This window comes from Ascaphus truei, unplaced genomic scaffold (genome assembly GCF_040206685.1).
Source record: "Ascaphus truei isolate aAscTru1 unplaced genomic scaffold, aAscTru1.hap1 HAP1_SCAFFOLD_259, whole genome shotgun sequence".
In the NCBI taxonomy this organism is placed as follows: domain Eukaryota; kingdom Metazoa; phylum Chordata; class Amphibia; order Anura; family Ascaphidae; genus Ascaphus; species Ascaphus truei.
This window is the reverse complement of record NW_027455525.1, coordinates 94,540-121,706: the sequence shown is the minus strand read 5'-3', so window position 1 is coordinate 121,706 and position 27,167 is coordinate 94,540. Positions and strand designations below refer to the sequence as shown.

The 27,167-nt window shown below is 41.3% G+C and overlaps 1 protein-coding gene across 1 annotated transcript in view; it reads right to left on the bottom strand.

Annotated features, from left to right (window-relative positions):
* LOC142481398 (regulator of G-protein signaling 5-like) overlaps positions 1-27,167 on the bottom strand; it is a 122,078-nt gene that overhangs the window by 43,684 nt on the left and 51,227 nt on the right. Inside the window, exon 3 of the mRNA XM_075582838.1 lies at positions 15,436-15,602. Coding sequence (XP_075438953.1) covers positions 15,436-15,602 — 167 coding nt within the window. The remainder of the gene's footprint in view (positions 1-15,435; positions 15,603-27,167) is intronic.

The window sequence follows — 27,167 nt, the reverse complement described above, 5'->3', positions numbered from 1 at the left end:
TACACATTCACATAAACAACGTTGCAAAGCGTCGTAAGAGCGTATATATACAATATTATACTATATAATATTATATTATACTATATAATATATTATTTATTATGTCATATTATATATATATATATATATATAATACAGTATATACACTATATAATTTATGTGTGTGCTGCATATCTTATTGCCTGCATAAAATATTTGGTGTATTTTAGTGTTAAAAATGCCTTCAGGAACGGAACCTTTCATTTAAACAGTGTTCCTATGGGAAAACGTGTTTCGCTTTATGTTAGGACCAGTATGTCAGGCCAAACTCTGCACTCATGTTAAGCTTCCATTTTGTATGGTCATAACTAGTTAAGATTCTGTAGTCAGCCTTTTGCTGAAATATAATTCATAAATGCACACAGTTTCTGCTAAATTGCATTTCCTTTCTTCCTGGTCAGGATATTGCTAAGATACTTTTGTGTTGTCAATTTCCTGGTGTTTTAGTAGAATATAATAGAATGGTTCTCTGCAAGAAGCAAAATAGTGTAATATAGTTGCTAAGACTCAAGGTCTCTTTTGATAACAGACAATGAATAAGCTATGTATTCAGACAATTGCTTGTATTGGAAAAGACACGTCTCAAAAGTCACGCCACTAATATGTCCTGCCCCTAAATCACGCCTCTAATCAAAGCTACGCCCAAGACACGCCTATGATACGCCTATGTTACGCCTCTAACCAAAATCTTTTTTTTTTCTGTATAAAAGTCATTACCCTATGAGTAATAAATTGAGACAAAGGATTTGAAACCTGGCGTGCGTTACGTTTCATTTCGTTCGTCTTCCAGGCCTGATAAGGTTCATCAAAGATCGAAGATAACAGTTGCAGGGCGTGAAAGCTTCCTGGGAAGTCTGCTGCAAACAGGTGCAGATAGTGTATCCAGTCACAAGGCTTCAGTTTACCTGGCAGAGGAAAGGTTCCTCTCGGTTCTGAAGCCAGGGGAGGAAATAACGGATTTTCCTTCAATTTTTGGCGTCTGGAAGTGGGAAGTTCACAGAGGTTGTGAGTATATATGTCATTTTTTTTATATATGATGCTTCACCCCCTCTGGGAATTTAATAGACCTAAATTGTGACTGAAGAATTGGGATAGGCCCTTTTAAACAGAATTTTTGGTAAGAGTCCAGTAAATTCTGTGCACGACTGGACTGTTATCTCTGATCTAGCTGAACGACCATTGTATATTGTGTAAGTATAAATGTTGCAATTATTTGTCATAATTAAGCTGTTTTTCTATAAGCTACTAATGATTTATGCTGGTCTCAGAAATTAATCAGGAATAATAGCTCAGAATAATGGTGTCTGTTTTAATTGTGGTGGTTTTGGTCATTGGCAGAGAGTGTGCCACTATCAGTCAGAAGCAGGGAAGTGCTGCTTTGCCCGTGGGGGCTCAGAGTGAAAGTCTCTGTAAAAAAAAACAAACAAAAAAAACACCGCTACCTTATGTACTGTAAAAGGGTTGTTTGTAACCCTGATGAATTTTTTCCTGAATGATTTCTTGTGTGAAAGATACTGTGTGAAAGTCATGCTGATTATCGTGTGTGTACAAAAAAAATATGAATATTAGTTGCTCATGAGGAAATATAAATTTTAAAAGGTTTTAAAAAGGTGTACACCGAATATAGAGAGAAATACCTCACAACAAAAGGGGAGTATATTCAGCTCTGTCCCTGGTTATAGTTTGAAAGGTTTATTCGTCCTGGCCAGGCGGATACTTTTTAAACCGGACACATTTCTTTTCGTTTGTGGTATTTCTATCTTAATAAAAGGAGGGGCACAGCCTCTCCCTTACAGTTTAAAGAATGTGAAGCATTCACATTAAAATTAACTAGCTCTGTGTACATAGGGTATGTAGGCCTCCCAAGTGGTGGGTGAGGGTGGGTTAACCCCTTAATGACTGTAGCGGTTAATAACCGCTATGGTGATTAAGGGGTTAGGAGACATTACATTGGCTATTGTAATTGTTGTGCATGTTTTGCAGCACCGTAGGGGCATGGGCAGAATGAAGATGAGGATGAAGAAAGCCTTCATCGTGGGTGCCTGTAAAAAGTAAGTGTAATATGTTTTGACTGTATTTATTGAATGTTATATGTATTTAAAATGGCCAAATGCATTATTATCCATATTTGGATAATAGTAATTTTGGCCATTACTGTATAGTATGTGTTAGGGGGGTGTATTTAGTTATAATTATTGTTTATTATTTTTGAAGGTGCAACATTGGTACCGCAGGCCCACGGGTACCCCGGGACTCCCGTGGGGACCCCAGGACGGCCGCGGGGACCCCAGACTCCTGCAGGGACCCCCAGACTCCCGCGGGGACCCCCGCTTGGTGAGCCAGGGACCCCCGCACACCCGCGGGGTCAGCCGGGGACACCCGCGTGACCCCTGGGCTCCCTCGGGGACCCCCGCCGGCCTGTTGTATGGGTTTTGCGCACGCAAAAATAAAAAGCAAGAATTTTTTCTAAGTCCAGATTTCTTCGCGTTTACTCTGACCTGACGTGTTCTGATCAACGCAACTTTCGCGTTTGCTAAGGTTGCGTTGCTTAGTGCATCCCGCTTAAGGGCAGAATTTCACGCAAACATGGTTGCGATCGAGCAAAGTTGGACTTAGAAAAAATTCCTGAAAAAAGTCATTTTTAGAGCGCAAAGTGCCTGTTTGCGTTGCTTAGTGCATCGGGTTGAGCAAAAAATCACGTTCGAAGAGCACTTTGCGGTCTAAAAGTGACTTAACCGAGCTTAGTGCATTGCCCCCATAGTCTCCATCTCTATCACAAAAGACAAAAAGCCTCAGTGCTACAGCCAATCTGACACATTATATAGTTACATACTTATCTGTCTTTCTTCTCAGAAAGGAGGGTCATTTAGTTACATTCTTTGGCCAAAGCATTTTAAGCCTACAAACCATGCCAAGGTATATCCCGTCTTTTGCAAGTAGATGAGCTTTTTACAGGTACACTAATTTTGGGAATTACATGGTTACATAGTTACATAGTTATATAGTTACATTGTAGATGAGGTTGAAAAAAGACGTACGTTCATCAAGTTCAACCTATGCTAAATTTAGACAACAGATACTTTAGACAACAGATCAGTATGTTGATCCAGAGGAAGCAAACAAGAAACACAGTGACATATCATCCAATGATATCTCATAAGGGGGGAAATAAATTCCTTCCTGACTCCAAGATTTGACAATCACATTACTCCCTGAATCAACATCCTTCCCATGTTTTCTTATTTGGTATATCCCTGTACAGGTAGTCCTCGTTTTACAACGCTTCGCTTTACAACGAATGGCTTATCCAACGCTATGCACTGCATACCTATATTCATTTTTACAACGCCAAAACGGCTTATCCAACGCTCTTACGACGCTTTGCAACGTTGTGTATGTGTGTATATATATACACATTCACATAAACAACGTTGCAAAGCGTCGTAAGAGCGTATATATACAATATTATACTATATAATATTATATTATACTATATAATATATTATTTATTATGTCATATTATATATATATATATATATATAATACAGTATATACACTATATAATTTATGTGTGTGCTGCATATCTTATTGCCTGCATAAAATATTTGGTGTATTTTAGTGTTAAAAATGCCTTCAGGAACGGAACCTTTCATTTAAACAGTGTTCCTATGGGAAAACGTGTTTCGCTTTATGTTAGGACCAGTATGTCAGGCCAAACTCTGCACTCATGTTAAGCTTCCATTTTGTATGGTCATAACTAGTTAAGATTCTGTAGTCAGCCTTTTGCTGAAATATAATTCATAAATGCACACAGTTTCTGCTAAATTGCATTTCCTTTCTTCCTGGTCAGGATATTGCTAAGATACTTTTGTGTTGTCAATTTCCTGGTGTTTTAGTAGAATATAATAGAATGGTTCTCTGCAAGAAGCAAAATAGTGTAATATAGTTGCTAAGACTCAAGGTCTCTTTTGATAACAGACAATGAATAAGCTATGTATTCAGACAATTGCTTGTATTGGAAAAGACACGTCTCAAAAGTCACGCCACTAATATGTCCTGCCCCTAAATCACGCCTCTAATCAAAGCTACGCCCAAGACACGCCTATGATACGCCTATGTTACGCCTCTAACCAAAATCTTTTTTTTTTCTGTATAAAAGTCATTACCCTATGAGTAATAAATTGAGACAAAGGATTTGAAACCTGGCGTGCGTTACGTTTCATTTCGTTCGTCTTCCAGGCCTGATAAGGTTCATCAAAGATCGAAGATAACAGTTGCAGGGCGTGAAAGCTTCCTGGGAAGTCTGCTGCAAACAGGTGCAGATAGTGTATCCAGTCACAAGGCTTCAGTTTACCTGGCAGAGGAAAGGTTCCTCTCGGTTCTGAAGCCAGGGGAGGAAATAACGGATTTTCCTTCAATTTTTGGCGTCTGGAAGTGGGAAGTTCACAGAGGTTGTGAGTATATATGTAATTTTTTTTATATATGATGCTTCACCCCCTCTGGGAATTTAATAGACCTAAATTGTGACTGAAGAATTGGGATAGGCCCTTTTAAACAGAATTTTTGGTAAGAGTCCAGTAAATTCTGTGCACGACTGGACTGTTATCTCTGATCTAGCTGAACGACCATTGTATATTGTGTAAGTATAAATGTTGCAATTATTTGTCATAATTAAGCTGTTTTTCTATAAGCTACTAATGATTTATGCTGGTCTCAGAAATTAATCAGGAATAATAGCTCAGAATAATGGTGTCTGTTTTAATTGTGGTGGTTTTGGTCATTGGCAGAGAGTGTGCCACTATCAGTCAGAAGCAGGGAAGTGCTGCTTTGCCCGTGGGGGCTCAGAGTGAAAGTCTCTGTAAAAAAAAACAAACAAAAAAAACACCGCTACCTTATGTACTGTAAAAGGGTTGTTTGTAACCCTGATGAATTTTTTCCTGAATGATTTCTTGTGTGAAAGATACTGTGTGAAAGTCATGCTGATTATCGTGTGTGTACAAAAAAAATATGAATATTAGTTGCTCATGAGGAAATATAAATTTTAAAAGGTTTTAAAAAGGTGTACACCGAATATAGAGAGAAATACCTCACAACAAAAGGGGAGTATATTCAGCTCTGTCCCTGGTTATAGTTTGAAAGGTTTATTCGTCCTGGCCAGGCGGATACTTTTTAAACCGGACACATTTCTTTTCGTTTGTGGTATTTCTATCTTAATAAAAGGAGGGGCACAGCCTCTCCCTTACAGTTTAAAGAATGTGAAGCATTCACATTAAAATTAACTAGCTCTGTGTACATAGGGTATGTAGGCCTCCCAAGTGGTGGGTGAGGGTGGGTTAACCCCTTAATGACTGTAGCGGTTAATAACCGCTATGGTGATTAAGGGGTTAGGAGACATTACATTGGCTATTGTAATTGTTGTGCATGTTTTGCAGCACCGTAGGGGCATGGGCAGAATGAAGATGAGGATGAAGAAAGCCTTCATCGTGGGTGCCTGTAAAAAGTAAGTGTAATATGTTTTGACTGTATTTATTGAATGTTATATGTATTTAAAATGGCCAAATGCATTATTATCCATATTTGGATAATAGTAATTTTGGCCATTACTGTATAGTATGTGTTAGGGGGGTGTATTTAGTTATAATTATTGTTTATTATTTTTGAAGGTGCAACATTGGTACCGCAGGCCCACGGGTACCCCGGGACTCCCGTGGGGACCCCAGGACGGCCGCGGGGACCCCAGACTCCTGCAGGGACCCCCAGACTCCCGCGGGGACCCCCGCTTGGTGAGCCAGGGACCCCCGCACACCCGCGGGGTCAGCCGGGGACACCCGCGTGACCCCTGGGCTCCCTCGGGGACCCCCGCCGGCCTGTTGTATGGGTTTTGCGCACGCAAAAATAAAAAGCAAGAATTTTTTCTAAGTCCAGATTTCTTCGCGTTTACTCTGACCTGACGTGTTCTGATCAACGCAACTTTCGCGTTTGCTAAGGTTGCGTTGCTTAGTGCATCCCGCTTAAGGGCAGAATTTCACGCAAACATGGTTGCGATCGAGCAAAGTTGGACTTAGAAAAAATTCCTGAAAAAAGTCATTTTTAGAGCGCAAAGTGCCTGTTTGCGTTGCTTAGTGCATCGGGTTGAGCAAAAAATCACGTTCGAAGAGCACTTTGCGGTCTAAAAGTGACTTAACCGAGCTTAGTGCATTGCCCCCATAGTCTCCATCTCTATCACAAAAGACAAAAAGCCTCAGTGCTACAGCCAATCTGACACATTATATAGTTACATACTTATCTGTCTTTCTTCTCAGAAAGGAGGGTCATTTAGTTACATTCTTTGGCCAAAGCATTTTAAGCCTACAAACCATGCCAAGGTATATCCCGTCTTTTGCAAGTAGATGAGCTTTTTACAGGTACACTAATTTTGGGAATTACATGGTTACATAGTTACATAGTTATATAGTTACATTGTAGATGAGGTTGAAAAAAGACGTACGTTCATCAAGTTCAACCTATGCTAAATTTAGACAACAGATACTTTAGACAACAGATCAGTATGTTGATCCAGAGGAAGCAAACAAGAAACACAGTGACATATCATCCAATGATATCTCATAAGGGGGGAAATAAATTCCTTCCTGACTCCAAGATTTGACAATCACATTACTCCCTGAATCAACATCCTTCCCATGTTTTCTTATTTGGTATATCCCTGTACAGGTAGTCCTCGTTTTACAACGCTTCGCTTTACAACGAATGGCTTATCCAACGCTATGCACTGCATACCTATATTCATTTTTACAACGCCAAAACGGCTTATCCAACGCTCTTACGACGCTTTGCAACGTTGTGTATGTGTGTATATATATACACATTCACATAAACAACGTTGCAAAGCGTCGTAAGAGCGTATATATACAATATTATACTATATAATATTATATTATACTATATAATATATTATTTATTATGTCATATTATATATATATATATATATATAATACAGTATATACACTATATAATTTATGTGTGTGCTGCATATCTTATTGCCTGCATAAAATATTTGGTGTATTTTAGTGTTAAAAATGCCTTCAGGAACGGAACCTTTCATTTAAACAGTGTTCCTATGGGAAAACGTGTTTCGCTTTATGTTAGGACCAGTATGTCAGGCCAAACTCTGCACTCATGTTAAGCTTCCATTTTGTATGGTCATAACTAGTTAAGATTCTGTAGTCAGCCTTTTGCTGAAATATAATTCATAAATGCACACAGTTTCTGCTAAATTGCATTTCCTTTCTTCCTGGTCAGGATATTGCTAAGATACTTTTGTGTTGTCAATTTCCTGGTGTTTTAGTAGAATATAATAGAATGGTTCTCTGCAAGAAGCAAAATAGTGTAATATAGTTGCTAAGACTCAAGGTCTCTTTTGATAACAGACAATGAATAAGCTATGTATTCAGACAATTGCTTGTATTGGAAAAGACACGTCTCAAAAGTCACGCCACTAATATGTCCTGCCCCTAAATCACGCCTCTAATCAAAGCTACGCCCAAGACACGCCTATGATACGCCTATGTTACGCCTCTAACCAAAATCTTTTTTTTTTCTGTATAAAAGTCATTACCCTATGAGTAATAAATTGAGACAAAGGATTTGAAACCTGGCGTGCGTTACGTTTCATTTCGTTCGTCTTCCAGGCCTGATAAGGTTCATCAAAGATCGAAGATAACAGTTGCAGGGCGTGAAAGCTTCCTGGGAAGTCTGCTGCAAACAGGTGCAGATAGTGTATCCAGTCACAAGGCTTCAGTTTACCTGGCAGAGGAAAGGTTCCTCTCGGTTCTGAAGCCAGGGGAGGAAATAACGGATTTTCCTTCAATTTTTGGCGTCTGGAAGTGGGAAGTTCACAGAGGTTGTGAGTATATATGTAATTTTTTTTATATATGATGCTTCACCCCCTCTGGGAATTTAATAGACCTAAATTGTGACTGAAGAATTGGGATAGGCCCTTTTAAACAGAATTTTTGGTAAGAGTCCAGTAAATTCTGTGCACGACTGGACTGTTATCTCTGATCTAGCTGAACGACCATTGTATATTGTGTAAGTATAAATGTTGCAATTATTTGTCATAATTAAGCTGTTTTTCTATAAGCTACAAATGATTTATGCTGGTCTCAGAAATTAATCAGGAATAATAGCTCAGAATAATGGTGTCTGTTTTAATTGTGGTGGTTTTGGTCATTGGCAGAGAGTGTGCCACTATCAGTCAGAAGCAGGGAAGTGCTGCTTTGCCCGTGGGGGCTCAGAGTGAAAGTCTCTGTAAAAAAAAACAAACAAAAAAAACACCGCTACCTTATGTACTGTAAAAGGGTTGTTTGTAACCCTGATGAATTTTTTCCTGAATGATTTCTTGTGTGAAAGATACTGTGTGAAAGTCATGCTGATTATCGTGTGTGTACAAAAAAAATATGAATATTAGTTGCTCATGAGGAAATATAAATTTTAAAAGGTTTTAAAAAGGTGTACACCGAATATAGAGAGAAATACCTCACAACAAAAGGGGAGTATATTCAGCTCTGTCCCTGGTTATAGTTTGAAAGGTTTATTCGTCCTGGCCAGGCGGATACTTTTTAAACCGGACACATTTCTTTTCGTTTGTGGTATTTCTATCTTAATAAAAGGAGGGGCACAGCCTCTCCCTTACAGTTTAAAGAATGTGAAGCATTCACATTAAAATTAACTAGCTCTGTGCTTAAGCAGTTTATGAGAACAAGGTAATGTAGAACTGTCTTCTTTTCCATAAAGCAGTAAGATAACACATTTCAATTTTATTTCTACAGGATTAAGATATGTCTGGGTTGTTTTTGTTTAAAATGATGGTAATAGCTCACAAGCACTGTTTGAATTAATATATTGCATTATATATGTATATAACGCCATTAATGTACATAGCGCTTCAAAAGGAGGGTGTCCGTGGTGGCAGGTGCTGCGGGGAGGTTGAGTTGTGAGCAGAGTGTGGTGATATATGTCTTTAGCAGCATGGAGGTCATTAGTTATTTTAGCGAGATTTGTCTCCGTTAAATAAGCAGTGTAGAAGCCATACAAGACAGGTAGGGTCAAGCTTGCTGTTTTTTTAGTCATGGTATAACTGTTGCATGTTTGAAGATATTTTGTTTAGTTTAAGAGAGGGCATAGTTAAAACGGGATAGCAATTGTATTGATGGAAGTTTGCAGGAATATGAGAGTTCCTTCAGAAGGCATTCAGAGGAATGAGTGAAAGAATGTTGCATGCTCTTGTAGGCATAGACTTGGTGTTTATAAGTAATTTGAAATATTCCCGTTATTTAATTTTTGAAAGACCATACAAAATGCAGTTTTATAACAGCGTGGAAAGCTTCATATTTAACATTAAACTAATGTTACAATCCCCTGCGTGAGGATTAATCCAGCAGTTAATATGAATAAGACCGCGAAACCCGTTATCTGTACTTTGAGGTTTCTGGCTGTTTTCCCAGAAAGAAAGAAAAAAAAAGCGCTTTGAATTTTTTTTTTTTTTCTCTTTTTAAAGTCAGAGTGTCTTTTAAAGTTAATGCTGGCCGTGTGCTCAGCACTTTGCAAAGAGTTCAAAATTATTTGTCTATTTTAAAAGGAAATCTTTTGTTCAGGATTTCAGGATTTTTTCTTATATTGTAAATGCCACAGTTGTTAAAAGACCTACTGCAGGCTTTTTCTTCTTTTAACACAAGCAGTAAATATTTTTATAGTCACTACACATACAAATCTATTTACCAGTTTAATTTTGCTATATATCAAAACAACCTGTTTTCATAACTATTTTTGTATTTTTGTTCACATATATAGATAATATATGAACGAAAGAGGGGAGATACATACATAGGTTATTGAAGGTCTCTCTGAAATCCCTATAGAGGGATTTGATATGAACTTGATATGTTGTAAATGATATACAATGCACAGTAGGTTCAGAATTTATTATAGCAATGTTAACTCCAAGGGCTGACGGGCCCCTGGTAAATAATAATAATACCTTTGCAGATGTCACAGCAAAGCAGGTAGCAAGCCGTCCCTATGTTGAGGGATATATCATATCTGCCAAATTTATAATTTTGTAACCATTTATTCGTTTTTGGGTATGTCCTGGACAGAGTTAAAGGACAGGGGATATATATAATTGCATAAGTGAACAGGGTATATATTATATACAAGGCATTACACATTTTTAGCAGAATAGTTACAGTGGAGTGTTTGAGGTGAAAGCCAGGAGTGACTGTGGGTGTGGGACAATAGCCATGAGTGCAGGCTGTTAGGATGCTTGACTTGTGGGGCGAGTTTTAAGGTTAGTTAGTATTAAATGACTAAAAGGTTGACACCATTTGCATCAGAGAAAATGGCAGATGGCAGATGGCAGTTAGGTATGAATGAGAGTAAGTGTGTATTGGGAGAAGAGAGATTGATTTGTAGTTTGAGACAGTGTTTTTGTCCCCATTTTTGACGATTGGGACAACTCTGGCAGTTTTCCAGGTCTTAGGGATATGGCCTGCAGACAGGATAGAGTTGATTATGGAAGCAATTGGTTTGGCACAGGCTGAGGTACCAAGTTTTAGGAACTTGGATTGTAGCAATGTCAAGTCCATATTGATTGCTTAGTTTAAAATTTGAGGAGCGTTAATAGGGAATATCTCTGTTTAATATTGCGGATGCTAATAATAGTAGTAACCATATTAATACAAGAATTTATTTCTAGGTATAAATTCTCTCCCTATGAGACACTTATGGGATGAGTTATGACCATCAGTAGTTCAAAGTAACGAATTAAGGACCATGTTATTGGTAATAAAATAATTAATAAGTATTGCATGCAACTAATATATATTTTTGAGTTTTTCTAGGCACAGGTTAAAGCTGAAAGAGCACCTACGCAAGACGGGTTAATGGTCAAGCATTTACTACGCAAGCACGCTCTTCATCCCAGATGAAAAGGCCATTTAAATACTACTCATCACCAGCATTGCAGTAAAATTTTTATCATCATGGATACACATCACGCACGTCAAAATAGTGCCAGTCTAAGCACAAACAGCTAATAAAGACAAAGACATAGCACCTGCAAATAAGTGTTTTGATGGACACAATACTCTCCGACCACTAATCATCAAGGGAAAAAGATTATAGGCAAAAATGTCCAGGCCTCAACACACGAACTTTGACCTTTTTATTTTTAGAGGTTTTTATTATTTTTCAGTTATTAATGTATGCTCTATTATGTTTGTGTAAGTGGCGTCCCATAAGGATGACAAAATAGTATAAGGTATTATTTGTTTAACTTTATTTATTTTGTTTGGATTTATAGGTTAATAGAATCTCCCTGAAGAATGATATCCCGGTGGGAGAATGTTTTATCAGTCAAACACACGGTTATGTTAATTGCTCACAGGTAGAGTTAGAAACAGAAGAGATGCACCCAATACACAAGTGCTAAAAAGAAGTCTATGGGAAGAATAAGTTTCAGGAAATTTATTCCCAAATGTAGGAGTTGGGTTACTGTATGACAGGTTTACAGGGATATCCTAAATCATACAATCGCAGACATTTACCCACTTAACCAAGAATAGGTTTAGTTTAAATTAATGGCCCCGCAGAATAAAATAGCTCTAGACTATATTTTAGCCTCAAAAGGAGGTGCATGTATGCGCCGTAGTTAACGCCCAATGTTGTGTATTTATCCAGGATTTAGGGACCATGAGGACTTGGTGGTTGGATTGATTTGCTTTGAGCGAAGCTAGCGAATGATTTTGTATGTGTGTGTTTGTCCTACTCATTGCTCTCTATGTATTAAGTACAGCAAAACTCTGATCCAGAAGTGCGTTGCAACCCCCACCGACGCTATGCCTCTCTGCGGTGATGATGTCGCCAGTCCCCCAGAAGAAGAGAACAAAGAAGAAATCAACTGGGCTGATATAATGGCCAGAAAAGAAAGGAATGAAGTTATTCACAACTTGGACATCTTGGTCCATCAGGACTATGAAACGGTTAACTGTTCTGTTCTTTAAATAGACTGTCTCTTAAGGATATGGGGGGACTGAGAAGACTGGATATGAGGAAGGTGGGAGGTCACAAAGGGACGTGAGTCAACCACAAAGAAAGGATCACAAGTCAGCCATTTTGACCATAGCATCCATCTTGGTCCGTTTTGCCATTCTGAGTAAATGCAGTATGAAAGATGTGTGCAAGAAGAATGTTTGTGCAGTCGCTCTTAGCAGAAAGTAGCCCCCACCAATTCTCACAAATAGCTGACCATTAGATTATGTGACATATTGAGATGTAAGCCATTTTCTAATCTATAGAAATATTTAATGATATATATGTATATATCTCTATTGGTTGTGTGACATGTGGGCCACTAAGATTGTACCCTGCAATCACACTGCCCTTTGTTATCTGGGTTTCATTCTTCCCACTTTCTATGTATCTGACACGTTACCACAAGGGAAGCTGAGAAATCGAAAAGATCTGACCAGGACCATTAGTCCAACCCGCATTGCAGCTAGGGTTTTTATACCTAGTTTAGGTGTTCTGGATCTCTATTCTAAATTAAGTGAGCTGATGGTAAATATTGATGATGCTCTTAATCAGACAAGTGATGCTATCATCCGTTTGACTAATGAACAAGAGCAGATCTGAACAGTATTATTACAGAATAGAATGGCTCTTGATTATCTGCTAGCCTCACAAGGAGGTGTTTGTAAACTTGTAGGACAGAAGTGCTGTGCCTATATTGAAGATGAGTCTGGCGCTATTCATAAAGATATGGATAAGTCACAGGAAATTCAGGCAAGGATGCGTAAAGAATCCTCAGGCCTTAACTTAAATTGGATGTCAGGACTCACTAGTTGGATCGGAGAATTGGGTATGAAAATTTTCTATGGTTTTATTGTAGTGATTAGTATAATCGCAGCAATTTTTGTTATTTTTCACTGGGCTAAGTGTGCAATGCTTTCATTTGTCTCAAGGAAACCTTCAGTTTCATCTCACGCCATGTATGCAACTAATAATTCATATGTGGCCATGAACAGAGTCTATGATACTATTGGTCCCCATAAGGCCATAGTCATAGAGAAGTGTACCTAGTAAGGGTAATTGTTCTTTTAGAGAACAAAAAGGAGGGAATTGTTAGGACCAATATGTCAGGCCAAAATCTGCACTCATGTTAAGCTTCCATTTTGTATGGTCATAACTAGTTAAGATTCTGTAGTCAACCTTTTGCTGAAATATAATTCATAAATGCACACAGTTTCTGCTAAATTGCATTTCCTTTCTTCCTGGTCAGGATATTGCTAAGATACTTTTGTGTTGTCAATTTCCTGGTGTTTTAGTAGAATATAATAGAATGGTTCTCTGCAAGAAGCAAAATAGTGTAATATAGTTGCTAAGACTCAAGGTCTCTTTTGATAACAGACAATGAATAAGCTATGTATTCAGACAATTGCTTGTATTGGAAAAGACACGTCTCAAAAGTCATGCCACTAATATGTCCTGCCCCTAAATCACGCCTCTAATCAAAGCTACGCCCAAGACACGCCTATGATACGCCTATGATACGCCTATGTTACGCCTATGTTACGCCTCTAACCAATATCTTTTTTTTCCTTATAAAAGTCATTACCCTATGAGTAATAAATTGAGACAAAGGATTTGAAACCTGGCGTGCGTTACGTTTCATTTCGTTCGTCTTCCAGGCCTGATAAGGTTCATCAAAGATCGAAGATAACAGTTGCAGGGCGTGAAAGCTTCCTGGGAAGTCTGCTGCAAACAGGTGCAGATAGTGTATCCAGTCACAAGGCTTCAGTTTACCTGGCAGAGGAAAGGTTCCTCTCGGTTCTGAAGCCAGGGGAGGAAATAACGGATTTTCCTTCACTTTACAACACCATTTTGAGTAACGCATTGTGTCGGATAACCGAGGACTGCCTGTATACCTTTCCTTTCTAAAAGAGGGGATATAACTTGGCGTGGTTTTCAAGCTTAACATCCTTTGGCCAAAGAATTTAACCCAATGACCCTCACTTATGAAAAGAAAAACAGCTAAGTATTTAACTATATAATTTCCCCCCTGGATGTAGCACTGGGGATTTAGATTTGTTGTACTATACTTGAGGTCCCAATACCCGTAGCACTCCTATTGATACAAATATATAGGGTGTGGTGGGTTGAGGTTCTGAGCGTTTGTAGACTCCATCTCTACCCAAATATTCTGTGTCTCCCCAGTGGTCCATCTTGGTAACATCACAGCGACAGAACTGTATATACACCCCGTACTCCCACTCAGTGACTGCGTACACTCACCCCCCTGTTTATATTCGGCGGCTGCTCTCCTCCGTGACATGCAAGCGGAGGGTGGGAAGAGCCAGCCCTCGTGCTTTGGTTTTGGATGGTAAATTTCTGCTAGGTTCTAATTTGGGGTTTTGTTGATCGCTGATGAAAGCCCCCCGATTAAGTAACACAGGGCGGGCTTCCGCCTTGTGAGACAGGAGATGCACTTGTTGAAATGAGTCACCGGCGCCCAGGTAAAAGTAACACTAATGTCTGGTTATCGAGGGTAAAAAAGTATGATCAATGTAGATAACTGAAATAATAACATACCGGGGAAATAGTCTGATGTCTGTAAAAGCGAGGGAAGGAGTACTGTTACTATAATTACTCTGAATGATCCTGTGCGATGAAATGCGGTCTGATTGTTCATGTTTCTAGCCATGATATAAATCAGGGGTGCGCAAACTTTTTCCTCTGCGCCCCCCTGCCTGGTCTCACCCCCACCCCCTCCTTGCCTTGCTTCCGGCGTTCTGACGTCATGTGACCCCGCAGCATCATTGGCTGGTGCCATGGCGACACGCCACCAAAAGCCGCCGGAGAGAAGGTAAGCAAACTTAGGCCATGACATTGCGCTTGCTTGCAGCAGAGGTGATTCCTGGACTGAGCTGTTGAGCGCGGGAGGGGCGTGTCAGGGCCGATTTGGTGGCGAGCCCGTGACGTCACGGAACTGGTTCACCTTCATTGGGTGAACCGGTCATGTGACCCGGCTATCGCGCCGTAAATACAATATAATTTGTCTTGGCAAGCAGCTCTCCGGCCAACGCTCACGTCATACACTATCTCATTACCCCAATGTGACTCATCGCGCAGCTCTCACACGCAAGCAGCATGGACCGGGCCTTACAGAGGCCCCATGCGCTCCCCGGCATTTCATTGAAATGTTTTGGGGAAGAGCGTAGGGCCTCTGTAAGCGCCAAGCCCCCCCAGACAATCTTGCGCCCCCCAGGTTGCGCACCCGTGCGATAAATTATACTATAGGTGAGTCTGTGACAGTTTGTGTGACCTTAGGGATTATGATACCTCTCTGGGAGCCTCCGACTGGATGAATTCCTCATAGATCTTCTTGGCCTTGTTTCCCAGTTTGGCCGGAGACTTGGTCTTTCTGTATTCCTCACAGGCCGCCCAGAACTCAACGTTCTCCTCACTGAACTCTGACTTCAGGAAGTGCTGGAACGTAGAGAGTCCATCTGCAGGAGGAGGGAACACGGCTCAGATACAACACGCCAACTACATGCGGACTCACAGGAGGAGGCCACACAGCTCAGATACAACACGGCAACTACACGCGGAGTCACAAGAGGAGGGAACACGGCAACTACATGCAGACTCACAGGAGGAGGCCACACGGCTCAGATACAACACGCCAACTCACAGGAGGAGGCAACATGGCAACTACACGCAGACTCACAGGAGGAGGCAACACGGCAACTACACACAGACTCACTGGAGGAGGGAACATGGCTCAGGTACAACACGGCAACTACACGCAGACTCACAGGAGGAGGGAACATGGCTCAGGTACAACACGGCAACTACATGCAAACTCAAAGGAGGAGGAAACACGGCTCAGATACAACACGGCAACTACACGCAGACTCACAGGAGGAGGGAACATGGCTCAGATAAAACACGGCAACAACACGCAGACCCACAGGAGGAGGGAACACAGCTCAGATAAAACAAGGCAACTACATGCAGACTCACAGGAGGAGGGATCACGGCTCAGAAACAACACGGCAACTACACACAGACTCACAGGAGGAAGGAACACCACTCAGATAAAACACAACAACTACACGCAGACTCACAGGAGGAAGGAACACGGCTCAGATAAAACACGGCAACAACACGCAGACCCACAGGAGGAGGGAACACAGCTCAGATAAAACAAGGCAACTACACGCAGACTCACAGAGGAGGGAACACGGCTCAGATAAAACACGGCAACAACACGCAGACTCACAGGAGGAGGGAACATGGCTCAGATACAACAAGCACTGACTTACAGAATGAGGAGACATAGCTCAGATTCAACATGCTAACAACACGCACAGACTCACAAACAAGCTCACGGGACACAAAAACACAGCTCAGGTACAGCAGCGCAACCGGACAGGAGGGGGGGGGGCAGTTATTGAATAAATCTCATGGAAACATTGTGACACGGCTGGAATGAAAGCAGCCATTGAGCCACGTGGTACCAAACGGAGCCACGCGGTAATAAACTGAGTCATACAGTTCCAAACTGAGTCACACGGTACCACACTGAGTCATACAGTTCCAAACTGAGTCACACGGTACCACACTGAGTCACGCGGTACCACACAGAGTCACTCGGTACCACACTGAGTCACTCGGTACCACACTGAGTCACTCGGTACCACACTGAGCCACACGGTACCAGACTGAGCCACACGGTACCAGACTGAGCCACACGGTACCAGACTGAGCCACACTGTACCACACTGAGCCACACGGTACCAAACTGAGTCACACGGTACCACACTGAGCCACACGGTACCACACTAAGTCACATGGTACCACACGGTATCATACTGAGTAACAGGGTATCACACTGAGTCAGACGGTATCACACGGAGTCACATGGTTCCACACGGTATCACACTGAGTCACGTGGTTCCACACGGTATCACACTGAGTCACATGGTTCCACACGGTATCACACTGAGTCACATGGTACTACACGGTATCACACTGAGTCACATGGTTCCACACGGTATCACACTGAGTCACATGGTTCCACACGGTATCACACTGAGTCACATGGTTCCACACTGAGTCACATGGTACTACACGGTATCACACTGTATCACACTGAGTCACACGGTATCACACTGAGTCACATGGTATCACACTGAGCCACACGGTATCACACTGAGTCACACGGTACCATACTGAGTCACACGGTATCACACTAAGCCACACAGTACCACACTGAGTCACACGGTACCACACGGTATCACACTGAGTCATACGGTATCATAATGAGTCACACGGTATCACACTGAGTCACATGGTACCTGCAGTTTCTGGGTCTGTGTATCAAGACAAAAATGGATCATATTTGCTGAAGAATAAAACTCCATTTTTCTCTGATAGTTTTGCTGCAGTTTTGCCTTGATACAAAGACTCCAATAACTAGATATAATGTGTGGTTCAGTGGCAGCCATCTTGAACCTACTGTTGTCACTTCCTGTCACAGGAGTAGGTAGGGTTGCCAGGCGGCTTCTCCAAAAATACTGGACACAATGGTGAAAGGTGCGACACGCTAGAGAAAAATACACCTCTCCACTCCATGCTGTTTCCTCCTCTCCTTGGCCTCACCCCCAGGCTCCTGACACCTCCTCCTGATTGGCTGCTGTTGGGTAATGCAGCCTATCAGGATGAAGGAGGCTGCCCAGCCCATAGCAGCAGCCCTGTTCTCTCCCTGCTCAGGGAAATCCCTGTCCCCCCAAGCCGGTCAGGTCACTATGTCCAGAGAGGTAATACCGGTATACACATGCGCACCCAGAGAGGTAATACCGGCATACACATACACGTACAGAGAGGTAATACCGGCATACACATACACGTACAGAGAGGTAATACCGGTATACACATACACGTACAGAGAAGTAATACCGGTATACACATACACGTACAGAGAGGTAATACCGGTATACACATACACGTACAGAGAGGTGATACCGGTATACACATACACGCCCAGAGAGGTAATACCGGTATACACATACACGTACAGAGAGGTGATACCAGTATACACATGCACGCCCAGAGAGGTAATACCGTTATACACACACACTCCCAGAGAGTTAATACCGGCATACACATACATGCCCAGAGAGGTAATACGGGCATACACATACATGCCCAGAGAGGTAATACTGGTATACACATACACGTACAGAGAGGTAATACCGGTATACACATACTCGTACAGAGAGGTGATACTGGTATACACATACACGTCCAGAGAGGTAATACCGGTATACACATACTTGTACAGAGAGATAATACTGGTATACACATACATGTACAGAGAGGTAATACCGGCATACACATACTTGTACAGAGAGGTAATACCGGTATACACATACACGCCCAGAGAGGTAATACTGGTATACACATACACGCCCAGAGAAGTAATACCAGTATACACATACACGTCCAGAGAGGTAATACCGGTATACACATACTGCACCGACACACTTTATTCGAGCAAATACCCAGTATGTACCTGGCAGATACCTGGAATGCGCCGCTCCTCACCTCTGACAAGCCCCGTTGCATTTGCCTTCCCAGCCTGGGTTCATGCCTGGCTGATGGGCGGCTGATCTCTTAAATGATAATGATTAGGATTTAATAGGCTGCAATGCTTCGCGTGTCTACCAGATGGCATAAATTCATGAATTGTAATGCAGTATATATATATGTACTGTGCAGTATTGCAGCCAGCGGGAATAAAATGCTTCAATCCCTGACGGAAAATAACTCAATGCACTCGGGCAGAAAACAGTCATAAACCTCAATACACCCGGGTATACCCGAATTCGTGGGACTAGCCGAGCTCGAATAAAGTGTGTCGCCAGTGTACACGTCCAGAGAGGTAATACCGGTATACACATACATGTCCAGAGAGGTAATACCGGTATACACATACACGCCCAAAGAGGTAATACCGGTATACACGTACACGCCCAGAGAGGTAACACCGGTATACACATACACGCCCAGAGAGGTAATACCGGTATACACATACTTGTACAGAGAGATAATACCGGTATACACATACATGTACAGAGAGGTAATACCGGCATACACATACTTGTACAGAGAGGTAATACCGGTATACACATACACGCAAAGAGAGGTAATACTGGTATACACATACACGCCCAGAGAGGTAATACCAGTATACACATACACGTCCAGAGAGGTAATACCGGTATACACATACACGCCCAGAGAGAGGTAATACCGGTATACACATACACGCCCAGAGAGGTAATACAGGTATACACATATACGTCCAGAGAGGTAATACCGGTATACACATACACGTCCAGAGAGGTAATACCGGTATACACATACACGTCCAGAGAGGTAATACCGGTATACACATACACGTCCAGAGGTAATACCGGTATACACATACATGTACAGAGAGGTAATACCGGCATACACATACTTGTACAGAGGGGTAATACCGGTATACACATACACGCCCAGAGAGGTAATACTGGTATACACATACACGACTTGAACAGAGAGGTAATACCAGTATACACATACACGCCCAGAGAGGTAATACTGGTATACACATACACGCCCAGAGAGGTAATACCTGTATGCACATACACATCCAGAGAGGTAATACCGGTATACACATACACGCCCAGAGAGAGGTAATACCGGTATACACATACACGCCCAGAGAGGTCTACCGGTATACACATACACGTCCAGAGAGGTAATACCGGTATACACATACACGCCCAGAGAGGTAATACTGGTATACACATACACGTCTAGAGAGGTAATACCGGTATACACATACACGCCCAGAGAGAGGTAATATCGGTATACACATACACACCCAGAGAGGTAATACCAGTATACACATACACGCCCAGAGAGGTAATACCAGTATACACATACACACCCAGAGAGGTAATACCGGTATACACATACACGTACAGAGAGGTGATACAGGTATACACATACACACCCAGAGAGGTAATACCGGTATACACACACACGCCCAGAGAGGTAATACCGGTATACACATACACGTACAGAGAGGTGATACAGGTATACACATGCATTTATCTACATCACAATACTGCACCATCAGGAAATGTGTTTCTGTTTTACATGACTTTGCGCTTCCCGATGATCTTCACTTCTTCCACGTCCACGGGATCGAGAGAACGACCCCCCCTCTGGGTTAAGCGGCATTCACATGTTTGTATTAGTATCACTTTATTTATATGCACTTGTTTATATAGGAATATAATTTTAGAGCGCCACATTGATATATATTTTTTCCAATTTGCACATTGTTCTCACCATTATCAAGGCTGCCTGTATTATATCACTTGTATAGTAGTAAGTGTATCATGACTAGCCCTAATGTATTCCAGAATAGAACCAATAGAAATTTGAATTTGGATACTTATTTTAAGGATGCAAATTTGTCATTTAAAGATGACCAGGAAAAGATTAATGCCACATGTATAAAACTTGAACGTACACTGATACGAGACACAAAAAAGTGGCTAGATCTATTGTTCTTAAGAAAGTATGTGGAATATAAGATTATTCCTAGAGGACTGAGGGTCCAGAAAAATCCTTCTATGGATTTGAGTGATGAGGAATTTATTATGAAATGGTATAGTGCACAAGATGACTGTTCTTTTAATCTGATTAAATTGATTATGCTTCAGCAAGAAAAACATCTTACAACACTAGATAAAGAAATAGAGGACTTAAGACTTGAATTGGGGTCTTTGGAAAATATCAAAGACTTCAATGAAAGAAATGCTAAAATGCAAAAAAACATAGATGTCTTTAAGAAAGAAGTAATAGAGATCAAACTGCAAAAATTTAGGAGGGATCAGGACGACTATGCTAAAGGCATAGAAAGAACTTGGAATAAAAACTCCAAAAAAGGCCAAAAAGCACAGTTACAATCCCTGTAACAAAAGTGCAATGTCCACAGAAAAAATGGACACTTCATTTAGAGGTAAATTTGCAGACAATTATCCCAAACATCATGCAGGATTTCTCCCCCAGGTGTTGGTTAAAAAGGCAGATAAAAAACCTGACATTAAATTACCCAATGTAGGAGGAAAAGCCAAAGAAAAAACAAAGCACATAGATATTAGTGATATCATTGGCACCTCAAATAATGTACAGCTGGCATCCAGAGGTGAGATGACACCCACAGTAACTCTGAGGGAAACATTCTCTTTTTTGGGACAGAGGGGGTGTATGAGTTCATGGGAAACCAGGAACCCATTTCACCCCCTGGCAGTCCCAAGCACCTCTGGAAGGCCCAAAAACAAAAGACGCATGTCAGAGGGCGACGAGGGGGCAGATTACGGAAAAACAAGAAAACTAAAATAGAACCAAAAAATATTTTTAATCTCAGCAGTAAAATTCTCACGGACCCTCAAAAGAGAGTAATAAGCAAGGGCCTTACCTTTGCCCCAACTATTGGCGCAAGTAAGTTTGGGGTATATTTAGATGCCCATAGATTTTTAAGATCCCTGACCCTCAAGAGGTTCTTTATTAATAAAGACGCTGAAACCAGGAACTGGGACAAAACAAAAAGCCCCAATGTTGAAGATGTTTCCAATGTGAACATCGACACAAGGGACTTTGTTCACTCAAAATTTAAACCAAAATCCCATTTCTTTCCAAAATTTGCAAAAGGCAATCATTTGGAAGTTTTTTTCCAACTTGTTATAAAAGATTTAGAATCCCTTTCTGGAAATAACCATAGGAAACAACATTCAAATTTATCAAAGCTTGAAAAACTGGCACTAGAGGAACTCTCAGCAGATAATACAATCGTAATAAAGCCAGCAGACAAGGGAGGAGGAATTGTAATAATGAGTCATGAATATTACATGTTGGAAGCCAATAATATACTAGGCGATATAAACACCTATCAAAAACTCATATCCAACCCCTCTTCTGTGTATAAAAGGGAATTGCAGACCCTACTGGAGGATGGTAGAGAGCGGGGAATACTGGAGGAGCATGAACTCCAATTTCTAATCATGGAGGATCCGGTGTTCCCTGTTTTCTACTTTCTACCAAAGATTCATAAGAATCTCACACATCCCCCGGGGCGGCCTATAATTTCTGGCATTGGGTCCATAACGGCCAATTTATCTGAATTTGTGGATAGCTATCTACAAGGAATGGTCAAAAAACAGCAATCCCATCTAAAGGACACAAATGATGTCATTTTGATGCTAAGGGACATTAAATGGCAAGAGAATTTCATTCTAGTAACAACAGATGTCACGGCCCTGTACACATCCATTAAACATAGTGATGGTTGTAGAGCCGTGAGACATTTTTTGGAAAAGGAAGGGATTTATCAGAGTGAACAAATTGATTTTCTGGTAGATTGCATTGGATTTATCCCAAGCAAAAACTTCTTTTGGTTCGATAACAACTTTTACTTGCAACTCTGTGGGACCGCCATGGGGACCAAATTTGCGCCCAGCTACGCCAACCTGTTGATGGCCATGTGGGAAGATCAGTACATATGGTCTTGGACGGGGCTGGACGCAAATTTGGTCACATGGCGGAGATATATAGATGACATCATCTTTATATGGAAGGGTACTATGACAGATTTGAATTTATTTCTCCTGTATTTAGATGTAAACGAGTTTAATCTGAAGTTCACATCTACGGTCAGTGCAACCACTATTAACTTCCTAGACCTTTGCATATATGTGGAAGATGGCACTATTAAAACTAAAAACTATTTTAAGGAGGTGGATGCAAATAACTACATCCTCCAGTCCAGCTGCCATCTCAATAAATGGATAGAAAACATACCGTACGGGCAGTATCGTAGACTTAAGCGCAACTGCACTGATAACCATATATTTGAGGAACAATCCAGAGTTTTATCCAGAAGGTTTAGTGAGAGAAATTACAATAAAAATGTGGTAGACCGAGCATTAGCTAGAGCGAAGGGTACCCCTAGAGAATCCATGCTAACACCTGCCCCCAAAACATCTATTGATGATGGCACCATAAAAGTGCCCTTTGTCACGCAATATAATAAGGATGCCAGCAAAATTAATAAAATCCTTAACACCCATTGGCCGATACTCAAAAATGACCCAGTTTTGGGGAAACATCTGGCTGACAAAGTAAAAATGGTATATAAGAAAGCACCAAATATTAAAAACTATTTGTCACCTAGTGCCTTAAGAAATATACCTACAAAAAAACACACGTGGTTAGATCCACCTTTAGGATTTTATGATTGCAGAATGTGCACTGCCTGCCAACACAGTTCTAAAATGTCACACAGTTTCAAATCAAACACAACACAAAAATCTTATATTATTAAGCAGCATTTGAACTGTAGAACAAGTTTTGTTATTTACCTTGCAGAATGTGAATGCGGTTTACAGTATATTGGCAAAACTACACGTCCGCTTAGAACGCGCATATTAGAGCATTTGGGTAACATAAAACGCAAAATCACAACCCACAGCGTGTCAAACCATTTTTTATTAAAACATAACTCTAATCCTGCTAGCTTTACATTTAAAGCTATTGAACAAGTGTTGCCCCACTGGAGGGGGGGCAATAGAGACTTAAATTTAATTAAAAGGGAGTCCTTTTGGATGTTCGAGCTAAAAACGATTCATCCTCAAGGCTTAAATCTAGAGTTCGATATAAAACCATTTCTTTGATTCTAACATGTCTCTCTTCTTTCCCACTAGATGCCAAATTTTACTATCACTAGCAAATACTTGCATTTAGCTCAGTCCATTAAGAGGTTAATTGCCTATCTTAGCTGTAATGAGGCGATTCATATTTAAGTTTTATATTTTAATCTATGTATTTTTAGATGTTTGTTATTTAGTTTTTATTAAAACATATGTACTTAATTTTTATGTAATTTTATATAATTGTTATGTCATTTTGGAAGACTCATATATGTGCGATGTGAGTCTTAATTGCTGTTAACTACAAGTCTGTTGCTGCTATGCTATTTGATTACCATACTTAATGTAAGCCAATGGGACTCTAGCACAGCCTATAAATAGTCTCTTAGAACATGTCAGATTACACTCCTGATGAAACCGCTATACGGAGAAACGCGTAGAGTGAACCCTGATGAGAGAAGACCACTAAAGGATCGAAGTTCCCCAGAGAGCCAAGCGCAGATGACGTCACTTCCGGTTTCCGGTTTGGGTGAGACGCATCAGTGAAACGCACGCCGAGGCGAAGGGGGGACTGGTACAGCTGCTTTGCACAGAGATCCAATATGTGATCTAAACGCTTGTTATTCTTTTATACATTGTGAGTGTATTGTACATCCACTTACCATTTTAATAGATATTTCGTACAGTCTGCACTATGTCTGTTTCCTCATTTTTTACCTAAGGTCCTCAGTATCCACCTAGATACACTGACCCACCTCTACCACGGGTAGACAGGCTGTCCCTGAAAGATACCTTTATGGGAACAACACTCACCATACACTTGTGAGTACTTAGCACACCGCACTTTAATTTTTTTTTTATTTATCTACCTTCACAATACTGCACCATCAGGAAATGTGTTTCTGTTTTACATGACTTTGCGCTTCCCGATGATCTTCACTTCTTCATACACATGCACGCCCAGAGAGGTAATACCGGTATACACATACACGCCCAGAGAGGGGTAATACCGGTATACACATACACGCCCAGAGAGGTCTACCGGTATACACATACACGTCCAGAGAGGTAATACCGTTATACACACACACTCCCAGAGAGTTAATTACCGGCATACACATACATGCCCAGAGAGGTAATACCGGTATACACATACATGCCCAGAGAGGTAATACCGGTATACACATACACGTACAGAGAGGTAATACCGGTATACACATACACGTACAGAGAGGTGATACCGGTATACACATGCACGCCCAGAGAGGTAATACCGGTATACACATACACGCCCAGAGAGGTAATACCGGTATACACATACAAGTACTGAGAGGTGATACCGGTATACACATGCACGCCCAGAGAGGTAATACCGGTATACACATACACGTCCAGAGAGGTAATACCGGTATACACATACATGTCCAAAGAGGTAATACCGGTATACACGTACACGCCCAGAGAGGTAACACCGGTATACACATACACGCCCAGAGAGGTAATACCGGTACACACATACTTCTACAGAGAGATAATACCGGTATACAGTACACATACATGTACAGAGAGGTAATACCGGCATACTCATACTTGTACAGAGAGGTAATACCGGTATACACATACACGTCCAGAGAGGTAATACCGGTATACACATACACGTCCAGAGAGGTAATACCGGTATACACATACACGCCCATAGAGGTAATACCGGTATACACATACACGTCCAGAGAGGTAATACCGGTATACACATACATGTACAGAGAGGTAATACCGGCATACACATACTTGTACAGAGAGGTAATACCGGTATATACATACACGCCCAGAGAGGTAATACTGGTATACACGTACACGCCCAGAGAGGTAACACCGGTATACACATACACGCCCAGAGAGGTAACACTGGTATACACATACACGCCCAGAGAGGTAATACCAGTATACACATACTTGTACAGAGAGATAATACCGGTATACACATACATGTACAGAGAGGTAATACCGGCATACACATACTTGTACAGAGAGGTAATACCAGTATACGCATACACGTCCAGAGAGGTAATACCGGTATAAACATACACGCCCAGAGAGAAGTAATACCGGTATACACATACACGTCCAGAGAGGTAATACCGGTGTACACATACACGCCCAGAGAGGTAATACCGGTATACACATACACGTCTAGAGAGGTAATACCGGTATACACATACACGCCCAGAGAGGTAATACCGGTATACACGTACACGCCCAGAAAGGTAACACCGGTATACACATACACGCCCAGAGAGGTAACACCGGTATACACATACACGCCCAGAGAGGTAATACCGGTACACACATACTTGTACAGAGAGATAATACCGGTATACACATACATGTACAGAGAGGTAATACCGGCATACACATACTTGTACAGAGAGGTAATACCGGTATACACATACAAGCCCAGAGAGGTAATACTGGTATACACATACACGCCCAGAGAGGTAATACCAGTATACACATACACGTCCAGAGAGGTAATACCGGTACACACATACACGCCCAGAGAGAGGTAATACCGGTATACACATACACGCCCAGAGAGGTAATACAGGTATAAACATACACGCCCAGAGAGGTAATACCGGTATACACATACACGTTCAGAGAGGTAATACCGGTATACACATACACGCCCAATGAGGTAATACCGGTATACACATACACGTCCAGAGAGGTAATACCGGTATACACATACTCTCCCAGAGAGGTAATACTGGTATACACATAAACGCCCAGAGAGGTCTACCGGTATACACATATACGTCCAGAGAGGTAATACCGGTATACACATACACACCCAGAGAGGTAATACCGGTATACACATACACGTCCAGAGAGGTAATACCGGTATACGCATACACGTCCAGTGAGGTAATACCGGTATACGCATACACTTCCAGAGAGGTAATACTGGTATACACATACACGCCCAGAGAGAGGTAATACCGGTATACGCATACACGTCCAGTGAGGTAATACCGGTATACGCATACACTTCCAGAGAGGTAATACTGGTATACACATACACGTCTAGAGAGGTAATACCGGTATACACATACACGCCCAAAGAGGTAATACCGGTATACACGTACAGGTCCAGAGAGGTAACACCGGTATACACATACACGCCCAGAGAGGTAATACCGGTATACACATACACGCCCAGAGAGGTAATACCGGTATACACATACACGCCCAGAGAGGTAATACCGGTACACATACACGCCCAGAGAGGTAATACCGGTA